At 46.3% G+C, this 25,255-nt stretch overlaps 1 protein-coding gene and 1 long non-coding RNA gene across 5 annotated transcripts in view; one reads left to right on the forward strand and one right to left on the reverse strand.

The window, feature by feature from the left end:
- Window positions 1-1,337: 1,337 nt before the first annotated feature.
- On the forward strand, window positions 1,338-14,007 carry LOC106147083. 4 transcript variants are annotated; one of them, XR_001231815.1, is made up of 5 exons: window positions 1,338-4,726; window positions 8,892-9,899; window positions 10,236-10,310; window positions 11,825-11,941; window positions 12,763-14,007. It is a non-coding gene; the product is annotated as an uncharacterized LOC106147083 (long non-coding RNA). The 4 variants fall into 4 exon arrangements; XR_001231816.1 differs by having other exon boundaries at window positions 8,892-9,470; window positions 9,733-10,310; XR_001231814.1 differs by having other exon boundaries at window positions 1,338-3,940; window positions 4,460-4,726; window positions 8,892-10,310.
- Window positions 14,008-22,166: 8,159 nt separating this feature from the next.
- The window catches only part of Sntn (sentan, cilia apical structure protein), a 23,061-nt gene continuing 19,972 nt past the window's right edge, over window positions 22,167-25,255 (reverse strand). Inside the window, exon 4 of the mRNA XM_013506948.1 lies at window positions 22,167-24,250. Coding sequence (XP_013362402.1) covers window positions 24,092-24,250 — 159 coding nt within the window. The 3' untranslated portion in view covers window positions 22,167-24,091. The remainder of the gene's footprint in view (window positions 24,251-25,255) is intronic.

Raw genomic sequence — 25,255 nt, forward strand, 5'->3', positions numbered from 1 at the left:
CCTGGTACAGCACGCTCTGAACTGGCAGCCTTTGCTTGTCCCCAGGGGGGTGATTTCTGGTTATTTCTGTGGTATTATTTTTCATACTTTCCTCCTATGGATACATATTCCTCTTGCAAATTTTATCAGCTGCCATGCGGAATGATGTAGCTTTGCCTTCTATCCCCTTTTGCTTAGCAGCATGTTAAAGCAAATGTGCCATGAAGTATCTGTCATACCCTTGGTTTTCAGCAGCTGCAGGATCCAGGGTCCATCTCATGCATGTGTCCTCATCTGGTCAGTTGTTGCTCTGCTGCTTCTGTTCATTTAGGGTCTCTCTGCTTATCTGTGAAGTGGATATGCTAATATCAACACATCAGCATAGTCTGAAGAGTCAAATTAAATCAAATCACATCCATGGAGTTTCTAGCCAAATTCCAGACACAAGTGAGGCTCCTAAGTGTTCATCCCTGAGAACAAAAGCCTCCGGGTGCTTCAACTCCAGGCTCCCGCTCTCCTCACACTCCCACCTGTCTGCTGGACTTTGGGTGCCTTCCCGGGCTCCAGGGCTCCCCACTGGGTGAGAACAACTCTAGTGCCCAGGGAGGCAGTCTTGGCACTACAGATCGAGTTTCTTTGCTTCTCCTACAGCTAAGAGCTACTCACATGGAGACCTGGGTTATGAGTAAACAAAACCCCATTCGGGTCTCTTCTTGTTGACATGGCAACCCAACCGCCAGCTGTCAGGCAGTGCCGCAGTCAGGATTTTGCCAGCAGCGGTGAGTGAATGAGAAGCCCGCTTGTTGCCAGCGCTTCCTCCGCCGCCCCTCAGACAAATGAAGCTTCTGTTGAAGGCTTGGTTTAACGTTTAGTCTTTTGTATCCTTCGGCAGCCGCAGCAGCAGCTGCTTAATTCAGGGGTGGAGTAACATCTGGTTGCAGACCTTTTGTCTTTAGTTTCCGCCTGGGTAGCTTTCCAAAGCCGCCCAGCCTGCGCCTCAGCCCATCCTTCGCAGGCACATCCTGTGGCAAAGCGCAGGAGGCACAACGGGAGGGGAACCGCCGGTTGTCAAGAACACAAGCAACTGGGAGACAGAAATCACGACTCCAGGCTCAGCTGCCCTGCAGTCAGGGGCAAGCGGCTCAGAGTCTGTTACCCTCACTCAGCACAGGATGCCATGGGCGTCTGCAGCAATTAGATTCACCCCATCTCCAGCCCTCCAACTTTAGGCAAAGAGCCCAATGCCTTCCCTGGTGGGTGACTGTGTGTGCTGGCTGTTAGTCAGCTTTCTGCTGACTTTGTTACTCAGCCACTGTAACAAAATACCGGAGCTTTGCAAGAGAGAAGGCTATTCTGGTTCAGAGTTTGGAGGTTCACTCCACCAGCCTTAGCCCCTTGGCTCTGGCTTACAGTGAGTCATTGCTCGCCTCATCAGCAGGAGGCAAAGATAGAGGGGAAGGGCTTGGGGTCCCGAAGGAGCACATTTCCAGCAGCCTAAGAACCTTCCACAGGTCACAGTCCGGAAGGTGCACAGCACCTCCCCGCAAAGCCAGTCTGAGGAGGGTCCGTTGATGACTTCGGCGGGTATTTAACATCCATACTATAGATGCTGTATAGGTTGTGCACTGCACGAAGCTGCCTGCCAGAGGGGTCCAAGAGGAGTGGGAGGTCCTGCTTGTTTGTTACTCACCACTCTGGCACGTGGTCTCGCTTGCCTGCCTCCTAATTAAATAAAGGCTCTGAAGAGGGTCACAGCGCAGGGAGGGGAGGGCTCCTTATCATCAAGCTCTTGCAGCGGTGGGAAGGCAGTAACAGGGCTGAGGCTCTGGGGAGAACAGGAAAGCTTTTTTTGCTAGAAACTCATTTTGTGTGTGTACGGTGCTGGGGACTGAACCCTGGGCCTTGTGCATGCAAGGCAAGAGTTGTACCCCTAAGCTACATGCTTAGCCCTGGAAACTCATATTTCTAAAAGGCTTCAAATTTAGACTTTTCTCATTAAACCCAAGTGAATTTATAAATATAAGTACAGAATCACACCTTTATAATCAGATAAGTAAACTAGTGCATGAGTTTTATAGCGTGGTGTTGGGATGTTTGCATTTTCAAGTGCAATAGGTGTGTGTAGGAGTGAGAGGGATCCGGACTACTCTGGAAGCCCTTGTCCTGCTCCCCAGGACCTAGCCCTGCTTCTGGGCCCAGGCGGGCAGGTGGGTGTCGGACAGGTCACCTGCACCGAGGGCACCCTTATGTGTTGACCCCTGCTGCCCTCTGCCTTTGGTGTGGGGGCCCAGGGCTCTTCCTTATGCAGTGGGACGGTCGTGGAGATGAGCCTTTGGGCTTGGTCCCTGCCTTGTGTGGGTGAGTAACAGGAGGGGTGACTGCAGGCCGAGGAAGGGCAGGCGGGTGGGAGCGTGCTGGGTTGCTAAGGACAAAGCATCTCCCTTCCTGTGGAGCTGTCACTGCCTGGCACCTAAGAGTTTCCCTGGAACTTCCTCTGCTTTAGCACTAAGATCCTACAGCCTGAGATAGTCTGGGCAATGTGGGACGGCAAACAGTTGCTCTTGGTGGATTTGTTAAACAAATGAATAAATGTGGATTTTATTTTCCCCAAATCTGCACTCACTGAAGAGAACACGCTCATGTTCTTTGTGGAAGAGACAAGGACAGAGCAGGGGTTGGCGGCTCCTGGCCATGTGGAGATCCAGCCGCTGCCTCCTCTGCTGGTGGCCTGAGCACTAGAATGGCTTTTAAAAAATCAAGTGAAGAATAATAGTGATTTGTGAAGATGTTATGAAAATGGATTTGGGGGTCCACAAATGCAGTGTAATTGGAGCACGGCGGTGCGTGTTCGTTTACGTACTGTCTAGGGCAGCTTCAGCACTGTGACCACAGAGGAAAGTAGTTCTGACAAAGACAGCGTGACCCGCAAATCCTGAAATGTTTGCGATTTGGTCTTGTGCAGGAATAGTCTGCAGGTGCTGGGGGTAGAAGCAGCTGCATGCACTCAAAGAGAGACAGAGGGCGAGGGTGGGAGGGCTCGCGCTGTGGAATGGCGATCCCTTCCACACGGGATGCCAGCGCACTGGCAGGACTCACGACCAGGCTCTCTGCTGCACTGGCAAGGTTTCTGCACCCGCAGAAGCTGAGCGCTTCTGAGAGTAGGGATGGCCCGCTGTGACGTGTGTGGAGAGGGAGACCTGGCTGTGACTCGGGATGGGCCCAGGGCCTTTTCTGTTTTCTAGGTACCAGCGGTGGCTCTTGGCCTCTAATAGGACTAGATTCTAAAGGTGCCCGCTGGTGGCTGGGACCAAATGTCTACCCAGCCTGTTGGGGGTGGGGCCTGGAAAGTGATAGGAGCTGAACGTAATGAAAACAAACACAGAGCAATCGCCTATGCGTCTGAGAGTGGCGGCCAAGCCTGCTCCTGGCAAGTTCCACAGAGGTTCTGCTGGCCCAGCTGTCTCAGGGGACCAGGGCAGAGCTGGAGTACGTGGGTAGTCCAGGAAGTGCCCTTGAGCCAAGGCTGAAGCATGAGAACTGCGAGGAGAGGAGTGTTTAAAGTCCTTAGGCCGGACTCCTCCCCACTCGCTAGGAGCCACTGCCAACCTGCTGCATGGTTGGTGCTAAATAAGTGCTTAAATAAATGAGCAGAAACCTTGTTTTTCTTTTCTAGCCCCAAAGATCTTGTTATGATCTGAAGTGAATGCTTTTCAGGGTTGTGTGACCTTAAGTAAACTGCTGTCATTCCCAGGTGTTTCCTACTAAGCTTTAAGGATAATAGTAGAATGAAACCATATTCTTCAGTTAAAGGGATTGAAATATTCGTGAAATAGCCTGTGACCAGGCCTTTGAAATCAGCATTCCAGTAAAAATGCCAGCAGCCACGTGCACCCGGTTGAGTGCCAGGTGTTTGAGGAGTGCGCTGTGTGAATTATCTGAGCTCTCACGGACACGTTGCCAGGTAGGTGTTCTTACTGGACGGATGGGGAAAACAAAGTTCAGACAGCTGGAGAAACTGATGCAGACTCCAACGTCTGCCGATTATTTTTCTAAGTCCCCGGTGGGAAATGGGTCCTAGAAGAACAGGGCTCAGCACCATTTTCTAGACCAACAGGTCCCTATGTCTTGGTTACTTTCTCCCCACGAGGACACAGTACCCCATAGTCACAACTTCAAAGAGCAGAGGGTTACTTCGGCTCACGTTTCCAGTGCACTGTCAGCTGGTTCCAAGAGGAAAAGGGCTTGGAAGAGGGCCTGGGCGAGGAAAGCTGCTTCCCTCACAGGAGCTGGGAAGCAGAGCAGAGGGAGCAACATGCACGGCCCTCCTCAGAGAGCCGCCTCCTCTGCCACTGTGCACCGCCCCATGATTCCATCAGCCTGAGAGAGCCCCGCCTGCACGCGTGCCAGGCTGCGGGGCACTTGCTCCCCCGGCCCGGACCTTACCACCTGGGAACTAGCGTCCTTGCCTTTCTGTCCACAGGTTGAATTTCTGAACATCAGCAGTCACACGGCCATGACAGACTCAGATTAAGGAAAACAGATTAAGCTTTTCTCCTGGCTTTTTTCCTAGCTGCACGCAGCTGATTTTTCATCAATCATCTCAGAAGAGACATAGATAAATCTCTGCTTCATTATATTCGTCAGAAGCCTGAGGAACTACAGAAGTGTATTATTTTTGAATAATTTAGCCAAACAGTTCCCTGTGCTTGAGGAGGTACTGTACCTGGACTGGAGTCCTGGAGACCAGGTGGGCCCTGACTGACATATGTACACGGAAGTCTGTCTCATATGAAGTCCAGTTTGGCAATATTCCCAGCAATGTAAGGAGGTGTGAATTGAGAATTAATTCCCATTCTGGTTACTAGACCTATTACAGAACAGATTTCAAAATCCAGTTATAAATTATAATGCAATATAACACACTCCCAACTCTCATAGCACCTGGAGAACTTGAGGAGATAATCTACCTGGGACTTATTTGTATTTATTGCTTCTTGTTTTCATAATGTCAAACACTTCCTACTTGTTATTTAAGAATTCCACTTTTCATGAATGCTTGCTCTGCTGTGCTGTGTTATCAGTTTATGGAAATGAGGAGCTTGTTTTCCATGAGAGATAGAGGCTCTCCCAGCACAGATGCAGCCCAGGGAAGTCTGTAAGAGGCTTAGTTTTTTGGTTTTAAAATATCTTAACATTAGTGGAACATTTAAGGCCTAAACGTTTATAAAACTTATCTCTTAGCCCAGCATGGTGGCCCATGCCTGTAATCCCTGCCCTCTGGGAGGCTGAGACAGGAGGATAACAAATTGGAGTCCAGCTTGGGCAACTTAATGACTTAGCAAGATCCTGTCTTAAAGTAAAAACTATAATAAAGGGTCAGGGTTCTTGGTTCATTCCTTAGTAGCAGTCAACCAACCCAACCAATGAACCAACCAACCAAACAACCAACCAAAAAAATCCCTCTTTTCCCGAGTATAAACAAACAACCACAACAACCGGACAATCTGAAAATTTTTTTGACTATTTAAATGTAAAAATTAAACACATGTAATTACACCATTTAGTAGTTACAATCTTTAATGTATTTAGCATATTTATATGTGGAATGTTGTTAAGTGCTAATTGTTATGCTGTTTCCACAGAGATTGATTGATTTAAGCCTTTTAGCCACCTCAGGGGATAAATTATATTATCATTCACATTTTATAGAGGTGAGGTTAAGTACAAGGTCAAGGACACCCAAAGGGCATGAGAGCAATGTGTGGAATTCAGAAGCACTTGGGCAATCTGAGGCTGGATTTCTGACCTATTGATTGTGTATAGGAATAGGAAAAACAATTGAGTCAAATTTCAAAGGATTAGCAGTACCCTTAGAACTGACTCTAAATAACTTTTTCCCTTTAAATATTCAGATCCCCCCACCTCCTCCCATCTTTCTGAGAGAGGTTTATTTTAATTGGTATCTAGTGAGGAATTGTTTCTATTCTCACTCGTGGCTTGGGGATGAGTTAAGCCAGCTTTAGATTAAGTTCAGAAATGAGAATATTGTCCTCTTTCCCTTGCCTTATTTTTTTCTTTATTATAGACTCACAAATGAGAAGTCTGGAGTATGAGTCTGCATATTTAGAAGAGGTAAAAATTGGATTTGCATAGCCAGTTTTCAGTCTCCGAGGAAAATAAGCTTGCATAACTGCTAAGCAGAAATGGTGGGCGAGTCCTGTTGCAGAGTCCCAGGCTAGGTGTAGCTCAAACCACCCACTCAAATGAAGCCAGAATTGTTTGAGGTTCACTATGAGGATACTGACACGTAAGCATTTTAAATTTGCTGGATACCTGGATTGCACGCACTTGGCATGTAAAGTCTGCTGTATATTCAGTTTGCTTAGGCCTGAATGATAAAGCCACATCATAGAATTTAGTCAAAGAGCAACGCTGTGTAGGAGATTGGATAGACTTGGAAGTTTATCCTTCTTCTCAGTCAAATGTTTGGACAATAATTTTTAAGAAAATCTATCCTAATTAACTTAGCTGTCTTCAATATATCTTATTATACTAATAGTCATCAAATCTTAAAGTTATCCTCATATTACTCTGTCCTTAACGATGATTCACTGTTTCTTCAACTACTTGCCAACTTCCAGCTGGCACTTCCAAGAAATCCTATGGTGACTTCCGGGAACTTGGAGCCCAGTATTCCAGGGCTAAAGAATACCTCCGAGCTGACCGATGGTGGAAAGCATCCCTACGTATCCTTACTGTCCATCTATCTTTTCACTTCAGTGTCTTTTGAAGCCTTTTGTCCATTTATGCAGTTGGATAGCTTGTTTTCTTATTATCTACTAGCATGAGTTCTTCAAATATTCAGGACGCAAGTTCTTCAAACCCATACACTGAATTGCAAATAAGTCTCTGTAGCTTGCCATTCTGCCTTCTTAATGTTTCTCTTTTAAAAATTAATTTTATTCTCTTTTTGTCCCTTTTCACTTCCTTCTCTTTCTTCTCTCCTCTCTCTTACTCTCCTTCCCATTTGAACATTTTCTTCCTACTTTTCATTTTGGTCCTTATGTATGCTTTCCTTTCGTACACAAGAAAAACAATGTGAGATTTAAACGTGAATGTCTGACTATTTCACTTAGAAGTATTGTCTCAAGTTGCATCCACTTACTTAAATATGTCTCAGGTTTATCCTTCTTTATGGCAGAGTTGTGCTCCATTGTACACAGAAGCCACCTTTCCTTTATCCAGAGAGAAAGTCATCACTAGATACCATGTATGTGTCAGCATCAGGATTCTGGGCCTCCCTCCTCCAGAACACTGAGTCCAGTAAACCTCTGTTCCATTACATAGTCTCAGGTATTCAGTTATAGTAACAGAAAATGGATTGAGGCACCAAGTAGTCGAAGAAATAGTGAATCATCGTTAAGGACAGAGTAATACGAGCATAACTTTAAGATTTGATGACTGTTAGTATAATAAGATTGTTTCGGTTACTTTTTTCTCGCTGCTGGGACAAAATACCTGATGCCCAAAATTAAGGAAGGAAAGGTTTATTTCGCTTACAGTTTGTGGAAGTTTCAGTCCGTACTTGGCAGATTATAAGGCAGAGTGGCACATGGCAAAGAGCTACAGCTCAGGGCGGCAGAACGCAGCTAAGCCGCAAGCACACACCAGGGTGGAATGGGGGAGGAATGTCCCAAGCACTCTTTTCCTCTCCCTTACATATGCAAACTATCCACTCCCGGGCGGGTGCAGCTCTCACATCCATATTCAAACTCTAATAGCCTGCCCCTCAAGCCTGGCCGCTTGAGGCTTTGGGGGGGGGGCACACAGATTCAAACCATAACAAAGATATATTGAAGACAGCTAAGTTAATTAGGATAGATTTTCTTAAAAATTATTGTCCAAACATTTGTCTGAAAATATATATATGTGAAAAACACATATGCGTGTATAATATATAAATACTTCCATATAGGTATATGTATGCCTATATTAACATATATGATAGTTTGGTTTATTGCTCATTGCTATCCCTATTTTGGCTGTGGATTCTCTGAGCCTTGGCCCTCAGTAGCCCACCCTGCTGGCCCCTGAGTCTTGTGAAACGTTGTTTCTGAGCACTTTCTTTCCTCTGGCACAGGAGTTCTGGTCTCCGTTTGTGCACTCTTGGCCCTGCCCTGAAATCAGGTTTTTCTCCACAAAGCCCCAGCTCCTTGTAGTTTTCCTGGACTGTCCCTCTCCAAATGCTCATAAAAGTTACTTTTGAATACTGGATTTTAAGATGACAATGTACCTTTTGTGCTTTTTTAATGAAGTAAGCAGGTATCTTTTTTTTTTCTTACAAAACGCACAAAGACGTTAGAAAAACCCAACAACTACTCTCACTTACTCTGCTGCCCGGTGGACTTTCCGAAGGGCACCTCTCTCTCTTCCGTGCCCCTCCCCCTCCCCGTCGATTGAACTTTTCAGGAGGGGAGGCAGCCCTTGGGGCTCGCTCCCGAGGTTTAACGCTGTGCAGGGCGGGTGGGGGTTGACACACAGGGAATGTGGAAACACCGGGCCCACGGGGTAAATGAAAGGGAGGTGTCCTCTCTTCAGCGCTGAGCAGGACTGGAGCGCCTTCTTGAGAGGGCTCTAAGGTGGCTGCTGGCAGGTGGCAGAGGCAAGGGGCAGCTTCTCGGCGACTAAGGGCTTTGGGTCACTCCCCCTTGATGGCCATCAGAGCCGAGCGTTCAGCCTACTGCCGTTCCTCTCAGTGGGTGTGTGGGGCAGATGCTAAGGGCAATGGGCGAGGAAGCTGAGGCCACACACAGATAGTTTAACCTGCAGAAGGTCAGCAGTGTCCTGCAGTGGTTGTCCAAGGGTCACAGATTGGTGCAGAAGCCATTAATCAGTTTTTCTATTTTAAACAGATGAAGAAACTGAGGTCCCAGGAGGGGAAGTGATTTGGTCCGGGTCTCACCAGGATCAAATGTGGTTTGCCTGACTCACGTGCATTGCTCATGCCCACACCGGTCCATCAAGGAAGCCTGTGTGTGTGCAAGGGGGAGGGCTAGACCACGCCTCGCCGCAGATTTTGAAGCTTATGATGGGCAATTTCAAACAAATAAAGTCATCAGACCGCTACAGTGAAGTTTCATCCACTACCACCCAGCTTCGGTATTAACAGCTCCTGCTGAATGTGATCTTCATGTACTTCTCTGCTTCTTTATTATTTTGAAGCGGATCTTAAGACATTATATTTCTTTGGTCCTAAATATTTCAGCACGTACCATAAAAGACAAAAGTGCTTAAAGCCTCACTGTGACATTTTTATTACTCTTTATAAAGCTCACATCAAGTCTTCAGTATCAGGATCTTTAAGTCACCTGGTGACTCAGGCACGGCCGAGGGCAGTGCTAGGTGCAGAGCAGCGCCGGCATGGGAAGAGAAGCTCTGCACAGGAGAGTGGTGGGACCTTCCGACGGAAGGGCAAGCAACTCGGTTGCCAGGTGAACTGTGCGATGCCTACTTGCCACAGAGCCAGAAGTGTGTTTCGCTCATAGAACAATAAGCTGGGAGAAGAGGCAGTGTGTGCGGGAGGGATAGAAGCAGAAGGACAGGGCTGGACAGGTGCAGCAGTATCCTCAGAGGATGCTATTTGCGGATGCTGTCACCTATATTTTCTCCTTTGAGCCTCCCCTGAACCATCTGGCTAGGAGAGTCAACTCCAGTTTCTTCCCTGTCCCATGGAGATATTCTTGTTTCCCGCAGAGGTGGTGCCCACGGCTCCCCACTGCTGCTGCATCCAGGCTGCCTCAGCACCCTCACGGGTTCTCCTACACCATCTGCTCTTTGTAAACAGCCTGGACTTTGGCAGGTCTCTTGCCACTGCCAACCTGCTTGAGTGTGTTAGCCGGGGTCTGGGAGCACCACGACTGGTAAGCACTATATGCCATCGGGGGTAATATGCAGTGGAACTCTACCCCCCATAGTAGGTGTTTCTTTGGGTGGAGCCCCGCCTCATCTCTCTCCAGCATGCAGAAAGGGCCTGTAGAGGAACAGCCACGTGAACATTTTAGCATGTTGATCAAAAGTCAGTAGGAGAAAGAAAGGAGCTGCAGGCTGTTTGTCACCACTAGGCTATCCAAGTAAGCCTCTTCATGATTCGTCCTACACAGCAGGCTTCAACAGGAAACGGTTATTTTAGCGTCCTCGCTCCTCCTCCTGTGATGTTGACTTTGTAAAATGTTTTCACAATTTCCTTCTCTTTGCAGCTGCAGCCTCCTGTCAGCATAGTCTTTTACCAACAGCATAAACAGCTCAGAGATTCTGACTTTGTTGGAAGAAATGTGAGTACTAAATTATCCTCTGACACAGGACTTCTGAAACTTAGCTGTGAACTAGCTAAGAACCTGAAAAGTATCATGGGAGGATGAACAAATGATTTTACCCCAGTAAAGTCATGCTGTGTATAGCCATGGCTTGGTCGATGACAGACCACCAAAATGATAGCACATGCATGTAGCCTATGTGTGTAGTAGGCGGCACCATCCAGGTAAGTATACTGTATGAAGTTTCCACAGTGATGAAATCACCTAGCAAAGCATTTCTTAGAACATATTCTCATGGTTAAGCAAAGCATGACCATGTCAGTATACCAGCCACCTAACAGAAATAAGCAGAGACCACTGACTCCACCCTTTTCTCCTTCTGCCCACCCATTCATCCATTCATTATAAGCCCCCGCCTCCGTTATCCACAAGGCTGTGGGCTCACTCCAACCAGAAGCCAGAAGGCAAGGCGGCCTGTGTTCAGATGAGATCAGGTGCCTTCAGGGCAGTGTGGCCATCAGATCTGCCTTCCTGGACACAGCAGGCCAGAAGAGAGTTAGGAGCTGTAAGCAGAGAGTAAACGCATCTTCCCTGTTTTCACTATTCGTTTTGACCCTGTGAAATAGTTTAGTAGTCAGGACCTAGAGGAAATGCCAACTCACCCAGGACTCCTGCACCCCACCCCCATGCACTCTCTGTTGTCATTTGTCCCGTGTCTGAATGTGCTTAGCTTTCTCAGGATCTTTATCTCTTCTCATTTTGCACCTTACTCCTTGGTAGAGTCAGTTTGGGCTGCTATAACAGAATACCATAGACTGCGTGCCTTACCATTTATTTTCCAGTTCGGTGGGGGTTTGAGAGCCCAAGGTCAGTGTGCTAGCAGATGTTCTTCTAGCAAGGACCCTCTTCCTGGTCCACAGGTGACCTCTCATATCTTCACATGGCTGAGAGAAATCATCTCTCTCCTATTTCTATACCAGGGGCACTCATCTCATTCATGCAGCTCCATCCTGTCACCAAATCTCCCACACAGCCTTACCTACATATGGATCTGAGAGGACAAATACACTCAGCCCAGGACACTTCCCTATAATTCATATGTGTGTGTCTTAGGTTGGGTTTCCCAAAGGCAGGCCTTGAAAACACAATTTGTTTGTGAGGTGATCTATTAGAAAGAGTTCCCAGGAAGAACTTTGGAGAAGTAGGAAGGGAAAGGAGTCCAGCTGGGTGTGATTCAGCACTCCAGGGAGGTGCGGGATCGGTGTACGTCTGGCCTCAGGGTTGACCCACCTAGGGGCAGGGAACAGACGACTTCCACACAAGTCAATGGGGAGAGATGTTCTGTTCTCTGAGCTCCCAGTACAGTGGCTCTGGAAGCTCAGGGTCTGAAGCCCTCAAAACAATGCAGGAGCTGGCTATTGAGCACAGAAGCTTCTTGGGACCTGGTAAGGATAAAAGTAGAAGAGGAATTGAAAAGGATGGCATGAATCCCTACTAGTCCTCTTGTTACACACATATTTTCACTTTCCTAGATACTGGCTTCTCTGAGTGAAGACTTCTGTAGGGTGAAGTGTCCTCATTGTAATCCCATATATATTTCTACAACTCCACCATCTTACACCGAAGCTGGCTGTGTGAATATGTGACCTGTAAGTTTGTACACTGTGACACTAATCATATTGTTTACTTGACTAAATTAAGAGATGCCTTGCATATAATTCAAGCACACTTCTGGCTATATCTCAGTGGGTCATGGGGTTGTGACCTTGGGGACTATATCTGGTTCTTATCCCTTTCTTCTTTGATGCTCTTTCCTACCTGCCATGAGGTGAACAGCTTTGGTCCACTATGTCCTTCCAACAGTGTTTCTGCTTTGGAGCTAGCTGAGCATGGACTGAACTCTCTGAAATCGTTTCCTCCTTGAGTTTGGAGTGTCAGGCATCTCTGTCCCAGGCTTGGGGAAGCTGACTAATACACATACCAGTCCCAAGGGTCCCATGCCCAGTTTAATAGTGTGTGTCAGCATTCTTCATTTCTTAGCAATTGTTGAACAGGAGCTCTGTGTTTTTGTTTTGTGCTGGGCCCCACAAATTATGTAGCCAGCTCTGTCTGACACAATGTCTGGCATTCAGTATATTCTCACTGAGCGATGGAATGAATGCTTGGCATTTACCACGTAGCTAATAAATGCAGGCTGAATGGCTATAGAGGAGGAATATTTTCCTTTTGTTTTAAGGCTTAACAAAGAATCCGGTGTTGGGTCTTGCTATTTGACCTACTACCCACCTCCTCCACTTCAATCTTCACACCTCTCTAGAGCCCTCAGGAGGAGTGGGTGGGACTTGTTTATTTTGTGCTGCTATTTATTTTTCTTTTCCTGTGACACAGAAAATTCTTGGTATCAGATAGTACTGTTTTTATTTTCCCAGTAGAATAATTAAATTTGGGCTCTGTTACTTTTCTTCAACAGAGTGACCTTGGGAAAAATGAGACAAACAGGCTGCTGACGAGAGCTGGCCAGGATGGGGCTGCAGAGAGATCAGGTGCATGGATCAAGAACACATTTACCTCAGATCCACCTGGAGAGGAGGAAAAAGAAGGCTCATGTCAGATCAATCAGTTGCCCTTTTTGTGTGTAGGGAAACCAACATCATGTCTTAGAATCCTAGAGCTGTGCAGAGCTGTAGGAATGACCCAGACCAGGGTCAGAAATCTGTAGCTCATGGACACCTGATTCTGTAAAGAAAATTTTACTGGAACATAGTCATGGTCACTGGTTTGCATCTTGTCTATAACTGGTTTTTGGATGGAACAATGGAGTTGAACAGTTATGACAAAGAACATGTGGTCTGCAAAGCTAAAAGCATTCACTACATGGCCCTTTATAGAGAGTTTGTTGACCACTGACCTAAGCAAGTACCTCTTACAGTTATTACCCGTCCTGCAGGATGCTCTATGCAAAGAAAATTCTGGCCAAAACACTTGGAAAACACACAATTTTGCCCTCTTGGAGCTTCATGAGTTACACCACCCTATTGTAAGAGTCCCTGCCCAAATCCTCTGAGAGTTCTGCTTTCTGTGAGCATAGTGTCACTTTCTGTTTGTTTCCTTCACCTTCTTGTCCAGGAAGTTCACGTGGTACCTGTGTGGGGAGGTGGAAGTAGCTGAGAGTCAATGCCTTCCAAAGTAGACCTCAAGCCGTGATGGATGGCACATGGGAGAAAATTCCACACTTTCCTTGCCTCTTGGCTGAGAAAACTCTGAGGCACGTTCCCCATTTCTCCCGGTGCTCACCAGGGGATTGCACTCCAGGTGCTCACAGTGGGCCTACTCATTCAGCGACCATGTGTTGAGTGGGTGGAAATCACCTCCTGAAGAATTTTATTCTAATCCTTAGAGTGTGCTTCTAGGTGAACCTGAGCTAAGCTAAGGACTAATTGAAGGGTGTGAGAAGTCTTTCTTACTGTGGTCCTTAAGAATCTTTCTGATATGGCCTCAATCCAACGTATCAGCGTAAATCTTCACATCTCCCCCATATCTTTGCCTTATGCTGCTTTTGAGTCAGATCAAACTCTTTTTTTTTTTTTCCAATATATTGAAACTGCCATGCTCTTATATGACAATGTTATTTTATTCTTGTTGCCTTGACAACACCTACTCCACTTTCAGGCCATAGATAAAATGTCATATCATCTGGAGAGTCAAAAATATTAAAAACCCTATAAAACCATGTTGGTCTCATGTTGTGTTTTCCCCATTATGCCATTTATTGAACTTTACGCTTTCCAGTCTGTATCTACCTACTCCCTAAAAGGACAAGTGCCAGGTCTATCTATCTCCCTCACTCTTTCCAAAGACCTAGAAGTACTTTATAGCTAGGGATTGGTCATGCTGTTGGAATGTTGACTGCTTCCAGTAGCCAGTGTGTTGGAGGAGAGGTATTTCACAGCTCCAGGACCAGTTCTGTGGATAGCATCCTTCAGCGTGCTTCTCTGTTAGGCCTTGTCAATGTCTTGAGAAGCCCACTTTAGCAGCAGCCCTCCACCTTTGGTATTCAATCAAATTTCTCCTGCCTCAACCCTTAATACCTGACCAAGTTCCTGTTAGTAATTTTCAATACACTCTCACATCTTTATAGATTTATATTATCTATAAATCCCCACTCTTCCTTGCTTTATTTAGAATTGAGCTTGGTCTGTCTCTTCAGTTGCAATAGTCTTGAGTAAAGTCTTGTTTGTGTGTTTAACTTGTAGTTGAGCTCAACACTATACTGCAATCCTTTTTTTTAATTGCAGTAACTCAGGCAAAATCTGCTTTCCCATTTAAAAAAGTGTTAGGTGTAATTTCTATTTAGTAGAGGAGGTGCTACTTCTTTATGCTCAACAGGTCTAAGAAGGGCTGAAATTCTTGAGCATCCTGAGCTGCACCTCTGAATCTCCATGGTGCAAGCACTCTAACCACAGTGAGTGCATGGTGTGGGGTGGGGAAAGTAGATAATTATTTCCTGTGTCTTTCACCGTCATTCATCCTCTACTCGCCGGGGTGTCCAGTGCACGAATGTGCAGCCTTTCTCTTCCCTTCCCGTACTTGTTCCTGCCTTACTGGGAATGAAGAAAAAGCTGATTTCATTTTATCTCACTCACCATCTCTAATTGTGGGCCATCTCCCGAAAACTTTCAAGGCATACCTGGAATTACACCAGGCAGATGTCCCAAGTGATTCTCAGTCTTCCCAGGTAGGTATCATGAGTGCTGTTTGAATGTTTCTGACGTGTGAATACTGTTCTCAGTGCTAGGTATCAGAGGAAGACTTTTCTCTGTTGGATTCCTCCTTAAAGCAGACCTTGGACAAAGACTTAGGTGAGGAATTATATCAGCAGGTAATCTGAGGAAGTGACAATGAAGACACTGGGAACATGAATCAAGGAAAGGAGAAAAGGCAGTCTAGAGTACTGATGAGTAGGCGGCCCCCATGGACAAATGGAGCTCAGTCTTCCTGGGGACCTTGGGAGAAACTGTGAGGACTTGCCTTGTAATCACTGTGCATGGAGGGTTGTAGGCTTTTCCAGTGGGTGCTCATTTCTCATGGGTGGAAAGGAGCCCCTGGAGTGTTCAACTCTTCTGCATGCTCACTTTGTACCTGCTGCTGGGCAGCAAATTCCTTGGGCTCCAGAGAGAGGAGACACGTACATTTGAGGTAAGGAGTTGTCCATGTGCTGGAAATGGTCATCACAGTAATCTCAGGTGGGCGGAGGGTCATGGGCTGGGCATACATATCACTTGTTATGGAGATGGCATTCAAAATGTCTGGACACCTGCTTGGCACGGCACGGGCCAGTCAGACTAGACAGGGACTGAACCTGGCAGACATGCCAATTACGAGCCCTGCACAGGCTATGGGGACGAGTAAGAATCTCAGTCCTCAGGCTGGGATTCTCCAAGGAAAACAACACAGCTGCTACACTATCCCAGGGCTTTTGAATCACGCCCAAATCAGCTTCCAAGAGAGATCAGAGTGAACATCATTATGAAATTGATTTTGTGTGTGGCCTCAGGATATAGACAAACCCTTTCCTCTTCTCTTAGCCTCATCAACTATCTCTAGCTTGATTTTAAAAAAGGGCCCCAAAAGTCAGGAGACCCCAGTTCACTCCTGGTGCTGACTCCAGAGATGGGAGGTAATTCCCCTTCTTCTTCTCTCCTCCTAGCCTGCTTTCAGAGAGGAGTGAGTGCCGGGAGATCTGGCTAGGACAGCGGCTGAGCGGGGTGCCCCAGGCCTGTGCAGTTAACATCTTCACCATTTCATGCATGCTTTTCAGGGGGAACCAAAATCCTTTCTTTGAAGAACAAAGTGTCAACGAAATCAAAGATCTTTAGGAACCTTGTGTTTCTCTTTCTTCAATTTTAATTTCATTATTGATTTTTATTAAGCTCTTCAGAAGCCCCAAACCTACCTGTAGATTTCTTTCCTTCAAAGAGAGAGATTTTGAGAAAGCAGCAAACTCCACATGTTACAGGCCATCAAAGATGCACAGCCCCACCAGCAAGTAAGCCCTTGAGGCTCCCGAGGCCACTCTTTCCCTGGGCGAGAAAGGGCCAGAGGTTTCTGAGGGTCACCCTGTCCTGACTGTGGGCTGGGCCTGTCCCAGGTCAAGGTGCACCCTTAGGGTAAAAGGACAAGAAACGGAGTTGACAATCAGATGAGGCTGGGGAAGACAATTTGAGTACAAGCCCTTTGACTTTGCAATGGCTTTATCTTATAAATAAAAGTGTGTTTTGAAAAAAGTGGCCAGGCCGGCTTGAGATTCAGACATCAGTGAGAAGCAGAAGGCTTTTTGCAGATGTGCACTGTGGGCAGGGGGCTCTGGGCCTGGGAATCTCTACCCTGGTGGGTTTCTCACTTGGCGTGGGCTTCACGGAGCCCTAAGCAATGAGGACCCTTTACTCCCAGTGTCTTTCCATCTTGACAATCTTCTAAACAAGAAACCTCTTGTTTGCCTGTTCTGAGCTAAAATGGAGCAGATGAAATCTTAAACCCAAGCAATCCAACTCATGACTTCCACCCATTTTGAAGGGCAGCCCAGTGTAGGATCAGAACCAGCTTGTCTCCAGAGCACCCTGTTACGGCTCCCACCCGGAACGTCCCCCAGCCCTCGTGTGCTCAGAGGAGGGGTTTGGGAGGAGACGGGGTCACGGGAGCACTGTATTCATCAGTGGGTTACCATCCATCGCTGCTGGATGTGGTGTTAGGACCGATCAGAAGACTGGTCAGCTGCAGCGTGACCTAGAAGGGCGCGTCTCCCTCCTCTGCTTCTCCCTCTTCTTCTGCCATGACATGAGCGGCTTTCATCCTCCAGGCTCTCCCACCGGACCCTTCCTGCCGTGCAGCCGGGCGACTATGCATGGACTGAGACCTCAGAAACCCTGAGCCAGCATAACCCTGTCCTCCTTTCGGAAGCGGGTGTCAGGGCTTACGTCTTAGCAACAAGAAAAGTGACGAAGACAGTGCTGTGTTTTCTTCCTTCAGCACAGCCCTGGTCTGCACACAAGCCAATCAGTTATTCTTCCCTGTTATACTCCTGCAGGGAGAGGACTCACTGGTCATCTGTTCATCTGATAGCCACTAGGCACCAAGCCTGCACTGGGCACTGTGTCAGGGCTGCAGCTTCTGTGGTCAGACAGGCAGGTCTCTTCCTTTGCAAGACCTTCCAAGCCAATAGACAGTCACCGAATTATTTGAGACACACACAGAAAGCGTATTTGCATCTAAAGTGTATTAAGACTCCATCAGTATTTTTCTCCCTCACTTTCCCTGCTAAGGACATTAGCTGTTTATTGATGTCTTGTCCTCTGTCTACTGGGCTATGCCACAGACTTCCAAAGTGGTGAAAGGAATAAGACAAACAGATTCGAAGGGCTAGGGTTTACCCATATGTACATTGGCATCTTGTTCTAATTTTCTTCTTAAAACATCTTGCTTTGCATGAAAGATTCTGAGAGTGGGAAGGGATTTTAGGGGACATCTGGTCACAGAGCCCCCTTTTACTAAGTAAAGAAAAATCTGAGATTTGAAGAGGAGGGAAATGAGGGAGGCCGGGAATGAAACCTGTTCTAATCTCCATGTCGGTGTCTCCGCCACACTACCCAGCATATGCCAAGGTTGTGCAAATGCTCTTTCCCTCCCAAGGGCTCTGTTGCTCTTTCTTCTCTTCTTCCCTGGCCTTCTTCCTACCACTTGTGCTCTCTTTAAGGAAAACCATGGTCCCGGGCCACACACATGTAAGGTTTCATTGCCTTCCACCAAAAGAATACGTGCCTAGAAACATAAGTTAAATGACACAGAGAGGCAAGGGAAACGTGCTATGTTGTTGTTGCATTAAAAAAATATTTTCCTGTTTCTTTGGGCCTTGAGCACACGAAATCCTGCTTCTTCTTTTTCTCTTCCTCCTGGTTTTACAGAAGAACTGGGTGTAGCTAGGTATAAACCCTACATAGTGGAGAGCTGTCCCTGCACTGTCCCATGCATCAGGAAGGAGGCAGGAAGCAGCGCTGGGCTGCGGTGCTGGGTTTGATCCATCGCTTAGCGCACAGTAGGCCTGAGTAAGCCACCCACCGCTCTCCCTTGTGTTCTCCTTTGTGAGGTGGAGACAATAATACCAATTTCCTACAGCTGAGTTGGGAATTAAGTCAAAGACCGTACTGCAATGCTTGAGCGTAGTAAATGTTCCATAAAGTACAGGTATTAATTAAAATCATGATTAATGAAATTTGCTAGCATTAGATAAATTGCCTCTTGAAATCTCACAGCAACTTTTTGAAGAAAAGAGGCCCTTTTCTCATCCCAAATTTGTATTTGAAAACTATGAGGCTCACTCACAGTAGGCAGAGGACTTTACCAGAGCCACGCAGCCAGTGTGGCAGATCTGTGGCCAGGGTCCCGCTCTCCTCTGTCTGCCCTCTTTGCTGGGTGAGTGATTTCTCTAGGTACCTACAGCTCCATGCCGCGTGCTCTGAATACTCACACTGAGTGGGGACATAAAGACTGCAAATAGCTTCTCATGGGTTAAAACTCATGTTTTATCATCAAGTAAGTATGAAAAAATTCTGAGTAGTCATGGCTCTTGAGATTTGAAGTTGTGGATAAAGTATAGAGAACTTGTTACAGGAGTACAAGGCATTCCTCAAGGAAAGCTTTACTTTTTTAAAAAATTCACTCACAGTAAATCATGCTCAAAACTATACTTAATTGTTATGCCACCTCCTGAATTTGATTAGTTAAAATTTTTACCCATTTAAAGATCAGAGAATAATCTGAATTGACCATGTAGCTTGGACAGAAATTGCAGAAGTGAAGCCAGGCACAGCACGTCTCGGGGCTGATTTCCTTAGGGGTTGCTGTTTGCCCTGGACCAGGCTTTGCTGCACTCAGTCTCCTAACAGCTCTCATTAGCTCTGCTTATGCCAAAGGTCACTGATGACCAGGGCTCCCCAGGACATTCAGTCATCTACCACTTTCTGACAGAAGACTATTTAAAGCACAGATCTTGATCTCATACTTGGACCCATCTTTAGATGTTAAAATGAAGAAAATTAGGGGTTCTAGGAATGGGTATTTGTCTGTCATGCTCAGCACATTGCAAGGGTGCCACAACTCTTATATAAGAACTTCATGGCTATAATTAATTGCAGGACTGCTTCCCAGGGAGACTCAGGTTAGGGTCCTTTGTTTAATGACAATGCAGAAAAGGCTTCACCTGGAATAATCAATGAAATCGTTTCATTGCTGAGCCTGTATCTGAGAAGTAAATAACAGACTTCCTAGTGCAAGTTATAGATTTTGTTCTAGAGATTATAGTTTCCTCCATCAGTTATTTCTTCCCCAGCTTCTTTCTTCCTACCCTAAGAACTTGCCTAGATCCTCTTCGAGGAGTCTGCTCCCAATGTGCCTGCTGAGTGGGGATGTGACCTTCTATCTCCTGGGCTGCAGGCTCAGGAACAATCCCTACTCACCCGGCCAATTGGGTTCTGTCTCCTGAGGACTGGTGTTGGGCCTCCAAGGTGCTATTGAATGTTTGTTGAGCACTTGAAAAGGAAATCAAAGTCAGCAAACAAGATGCTGTGTTTAGTTCTTGAGTGATGAAGCAGAAAGAACTGGTCAGGGGACTGAGGTAGAGAAAAGACAATGCAAAATAATGACCATATTCAGAGAGAAGCAGAGACAAGAAGATAATTCATTTAAGAAAAATTAAGAGAATGACACTCCATTGTGTTCATATACCACAATTGCTTTATCCATTTATCTACTGACAGGCACCAAGGCTGGTTCCACTAGGTATTGTGTTATCCAGTAGTAAACACGGGTATGTGGGTAACTTTCTATCACGCTGACTTTAATTTGTTCAGGGATAGAGTGGGGAGTGGTATAGCTGGGTCAAATGGGAGCACTATTTTTAACTTTTTGAGGAACATCCATACTGATTTCCATAGTGGCTGTACTAATTTACAGCCCCACAAGAGTGTAGAGAGTGAAGTCATGTCATCTGCAGGAAAATGGGTGGAACTGGACATTACCATGTCAGATGAAATAAGCCAGATTCAGAAAGTCGGACATCAGGTTTTGTCTCATGTGTGGTCTCCGGAAAGAAAATTTTTAAAAAATGACAGCAAAGTAGAAAGGAGGCTGCCAGAGAAGAGGAAGGGTATGAGGAGTGGAGGTGGAGGCGTTGTGCACATGTATGAACATGCCTAAACGTAGCCCATTGCTCCACATCATTAGTTCGTGCAAATACAATTTATATAAAAGAAAAGGAAGAGAGACTCAGAGAGAGCCTGCTTCTGCTTTCTATTACTGCTTCCTGTATTTCTGAGGCACTGAGGACGCTCTCTGCCGCTGCATTTTGTTACAGTCCTGTACCCTGTTTATAAATATAAACACCTTTTTCCTTTGTGTATGTGTGTGTAACTGGAGTAGGTTTTGGTCCTTGCAGCCAGGGATCCCAAGACAGAGTTGTACCTTGGTCTCACCTGTGCTGGTAACTAACACCTTCAATATGGCACCTTTTCGGGCTGGGGATTTAGCTCAGCGGCAAAGCACCTGCCTGGCAAGCGCAAGGTCGTGAGTTCGGTTCCTGGTACCAGAGAAAAACTAAAAAAAAAAAAAAAAAGAAATATGGCACCTTTTCAAGCAGTAGACTCTGTGGTCCTGGGACTGATCCAAGAGGCTGAACTTCTGTGATCTTGCGTCTCAGCATCCTTTCACTTGCCTTATCTGTCACTGATACTTCAACATGTACACGTGCTTTGGTTGTTTTCATGCTTTCCATCAGGCTAAAACAGATTCTATAATTGATATCTCCCTCAGAGGATCGTGACTTTCCATCTGGGATAGATTTTTGAAAGTTCTTACTGCAGGCCCAAAGGGTTGGAGTGGCTCCAAGAGTTTCCATCATGCCATTGGCCAGGCTCCTTCTTCCTTCTCTGAAAGGTGTGAATTTGACCTTTCCATTGGTCACCACGATTGCCATATTCAGCTACTTGTGCCTGAGACACAAAGGGCTTTGAGGGAGGACACAGCCCACAGAGTTCTATTTGAGGAATGCCAAACGGTTCTCCGGCCCAGCTGGTGCTGCTATCTCTTGCACAGTGCCTGAAATGTGCATGGCTATTTTTGTTGAGTTATAATATTATTGCCCACAATAAAATCTAATATTAAAACAAAATTAGCATTGCCCTCCAGGAGGGCATAGAACTCTCAAGCCTGCTCATTGTGAGACACTGGGAAAAATCAAATGCTCTGCGCTTCTGTTTCCTCATCTGTAAGACAGTAACAGTAATAATTCCTGCTTCCTACGGGGGTTAAATGAGTTACTACTGTGTGTTAAGCCCCTAGAACTGTGACTGACAGACTGTAAGGTCGTCCTTGTATTATAAGAAGGAAGGAAAGAAACGAAAATGAAACTTTCTTCTGCTTTCTTTTTCTATCTGATTTTAGACAGTTTATGGCAAGAAGACTTTGAAATATGCACACACAGAATTTTCTTTAGTATACTTTTCTTTTATTAAATAATTGAGTAAGTGCTTCTGCTAAAAACATTTACCGCCTGTTAAAGTGATGATAGAAGGCAAAGTCTGGGTGTTCAGCATCCTTGGCCTGAGGTCTTGGTCTGATGTCTGAGGCTTGGAGAGGACAGGGCTGAGAGCTGGGCTTTACTGGACTTGGAACATTATTGGGTGAAATAGCTCCTCCCAGACCAGAAGCTATTACAAGGTGCTATCCCTTTGGGAAGGGATTTCTTAGTACATGGCTTAGGCTGTGGAGATAGTGGGAAATGCAGGCAGGACTTGGAAGGTTATAATACTTTAAAGCGAACGATTCTCACAGCAACAAGATTTATTTCTCTTTCAAGCAACATGTCTACATTTTAGGGCTGCTCTGCATTGAAACTCACTGACTTGGTCCTCGATGCATTTTGACGTGGAAGTATTGTCCTCGTAGTGGTTGTTGGTTGGGTACTTGACCGGCATAGTAGAACTTGTTAGTGTCAATTTCTCCAGACTCGCTGTCCTTCCCAGCCAAAGTAGTTTGCTTCATCCTCACTGTTTTGGTACCCATCGAGCCTCCTGGGGAACCAGTTAAGGATGTGAGAGGTGCCCCTGTATGTGTTAGTGGTTCTGCTCCAAACTGCCCACCCTCAGGCACAGGTGAGGGGAGCAGCCTCCTCTGGGCATGCTGCGTGGCCTGGGGAACAGCCCGGTGTCTGGGGCCCCTGCCCTCACGCTCCCAGCTGGAGATGGCATGCAGCGCTTCAGCTCAGATGTCCACACCCCGCTGTCAGGAGGTGGAAAGCACTACTTACCAAGTGCTTGGCAGAGCAGGAATGTCTGGGACAGTGTGAAACCTTCACATTTGCACAACTTACTGCCCATAACTCCCAGAAGGTCAAGACAGTGATTCTTGCTCTTTGGCCCCTGCCTGTGGTGGAAGTGTGATGAATGCGAGGCGATGGGCTGTCTGTAGAGCGTCGCGTCATCGGATGAAAGGGAATAAAGGTCTGAACACTCGGTCTCTGCCTCCCCACGCGTTATCACCTCCTTGCCTCCCTTGTGCTGGGGTTCTGACGCTCCAGTGGTTACCTGGATGACCCCAAGCCACCCCTTAGTCACTCACAGCCTCTGTTCTTCCTGTGGGAGACTGAGGCATTCTGAGGCCTCTGCGATGCTTGTGCAGGAAGGTCTGTGTGCAAGTGCGTGACCTGTGGGCCTTCCTGGCTCTGGCTGCTGCCCGGTGCCCTCTGGGAGGCTTGGGTGCCTCTCACCATCTGCTGAGCTGTCCCTCAGAAGCCCGCAGCCCCTCGCAACGCCTAGTGTGGTGTGTGTGCACACCCGTGCGTGTGTCTTCCTTCTACAGGCAGGAACATAAGAGGTACCACAGAGGGGTGTGGGTCTTTGAGAAGCAACCTGAACCATGCCGGTTAAAGCATGGTCAGACTGCAAGGACGTTGGGGTTTATTTTTAATGTCAGATTTATTGATGTATGACCCATAATTCACATTCAGTAAAAGTCACCCCGCTTAGTGTGAGTTTAAAGAGTCTGACAAATGCAGGCAGTAGTGTAACCCCTACAACAGCCAAGATAGAGAACATTTCTGTTCCCTGGGATGTCTTCTGTGCCTATTTGTGGGCCAGCTCATCTCCCACCCATACTGCACTGCAGCCACTGGTCATCTGCTTTTTTGCTGTTTGCAGAATGTCACTAAAGTTTCTCTGACCTTTGAATCCAAGTCAGAAGATAAACTCAGCATCCTGTAACCCTTATCAAAGTTGTAACTATACTCTACTTGCAACTGATTAAAAAAGGCTCAGTGTTTGTCTCCTCTGCCAGAGTTCCGTAAGCTATCTGAGGGGAGGGGCTGTCTGACCACCCAGTACAACGGCCGCAACAGTGTTACCAGGGAGATGCTCACAAACCGCCATTGGGAGAATGAGTGGTTGAGTGAGTGATTCACTGTCATTAAGAAAATTGCTGTAAGCTACTATTGATTCAGCAAGAACAGCCTGATGTTCAGTGGTGTCCAGCGGGCATGCTGTAAAGCATCAAGGCCATAGTATTCAAACATTTCTGGATACCAGGCATCTCTGAAGACTGTGTACGAGCTTTTGGAGTCATGTCGTGTCTGAACTTCAGCAATCAGCTCTCCCTGATGTGTGATCAACACACAGTTCATTACAAATAAGATGGAAGACCCTTTAATCACTTATTAGTCTTTCTCTTACTTTGCCTAACTGCATGCAGGAAGCCGTTTAATTCATACTTTTTACACCCCATATATCTTGTAGCAGATCTGACGTAACAGTGATGCTTAGCAGCAGTATCATGAAGTCCTCAAAATCAAGCTTGTTTTCTGTGTTTTCGTCAAGTTCAGAAAGGATCTCTTGGTAGGTTGACTTGGATTCTTGTCCCTGCGAGAATGAAGAATAGGTAAAAACTTAATTCGCTATGTAAACCTTGGATATATAGATCATAAGCAAAAGTACACGTTATTAACAATAACAACAACAACAACAAAAAACAATAACAAAGGGCAGGTTGCCACTAGCACTACCAGCCCAGCGTGTGTTAAAACTTCTATGGGTTATCTTATTGAAATCTCACAGGGACTTTGCTGAATACTACGTAGTATTATCACCCCATTCTAGAGATACAGTATCGGAGACTACTAAGGATTAAGAGAACTGCTCTGAGCTAGGCAGATTGCAGCCTCAGGCCAAGATTTGTGGCCTTGTTTACCTGATTCCAGAGCCCATGCTTTTAATAGTTAAGCTATCCTTTCTTTCACCGAGCCCAGGCATTGCTGTGTTTTCAGCTTTTCAGAGTATAGTCTCTTTGTTATGGGAGATACCATTTATGTGTTCATCTGAACTGTAAGATTACCCAAAATAGAGAATAAACTATGCTAAAAGAAATATAGAATAAACATGCTAAAAGAAAGCATGTTTTTTGGAAGATTGCTCAGAATTTACTGTGATCTAAATCAAATCCAAGTTCACAGTCCTCATAAACAGACTGAAGAAGGGCATATTGGTAGTATACAAATGCAGAGGTTTTTCTGTTTCAACCACAGTTTAAAACTGTGACATCCAAAACCTGAAGGTCATTCGATACACTCTTACACTGAACTGTGTTTGCATTTAGTTCAGCTGCAAATGTTTGCCCTTGTGCTAGTTGTAAAACTCTGTCACAGCAGTGACTGAGGCACTTGGAATGCTGGGAATGATGGCACATGCCTTTCCTGGGTTTAGATCCGCTCTTGTTTCTCCAGGCTGCAGATCGAGCCCCACCATGGAAGAGGGACAAAGGGGCTCTGCGTCCTCCCTCCAAACAGCTGCCTGCTATTCAGAAAGTGTCCAAGTCCAAGACCAAGGTAGGAGTTTACCAGTGCAACTGACGCTGTTCCTTCAAGGCCA

Source organism: Chinchilla lanigera, unplaced genomic scaffold (assembly GCF_000276665.1).
Source record: "Chinchilla lanigera isolate Chin_1 unplaced genomic scaffold, ChiLan1.0 scaffold00116, whole genome shotgun sequence".
NCBI classification, from domain to species: domain Eukaryota; kingdom Metazoa; phylum Chordata; class Mammalia; order Rodentia; family Chinchillidae; genus Chinchilla; species Chinchilla lanigera.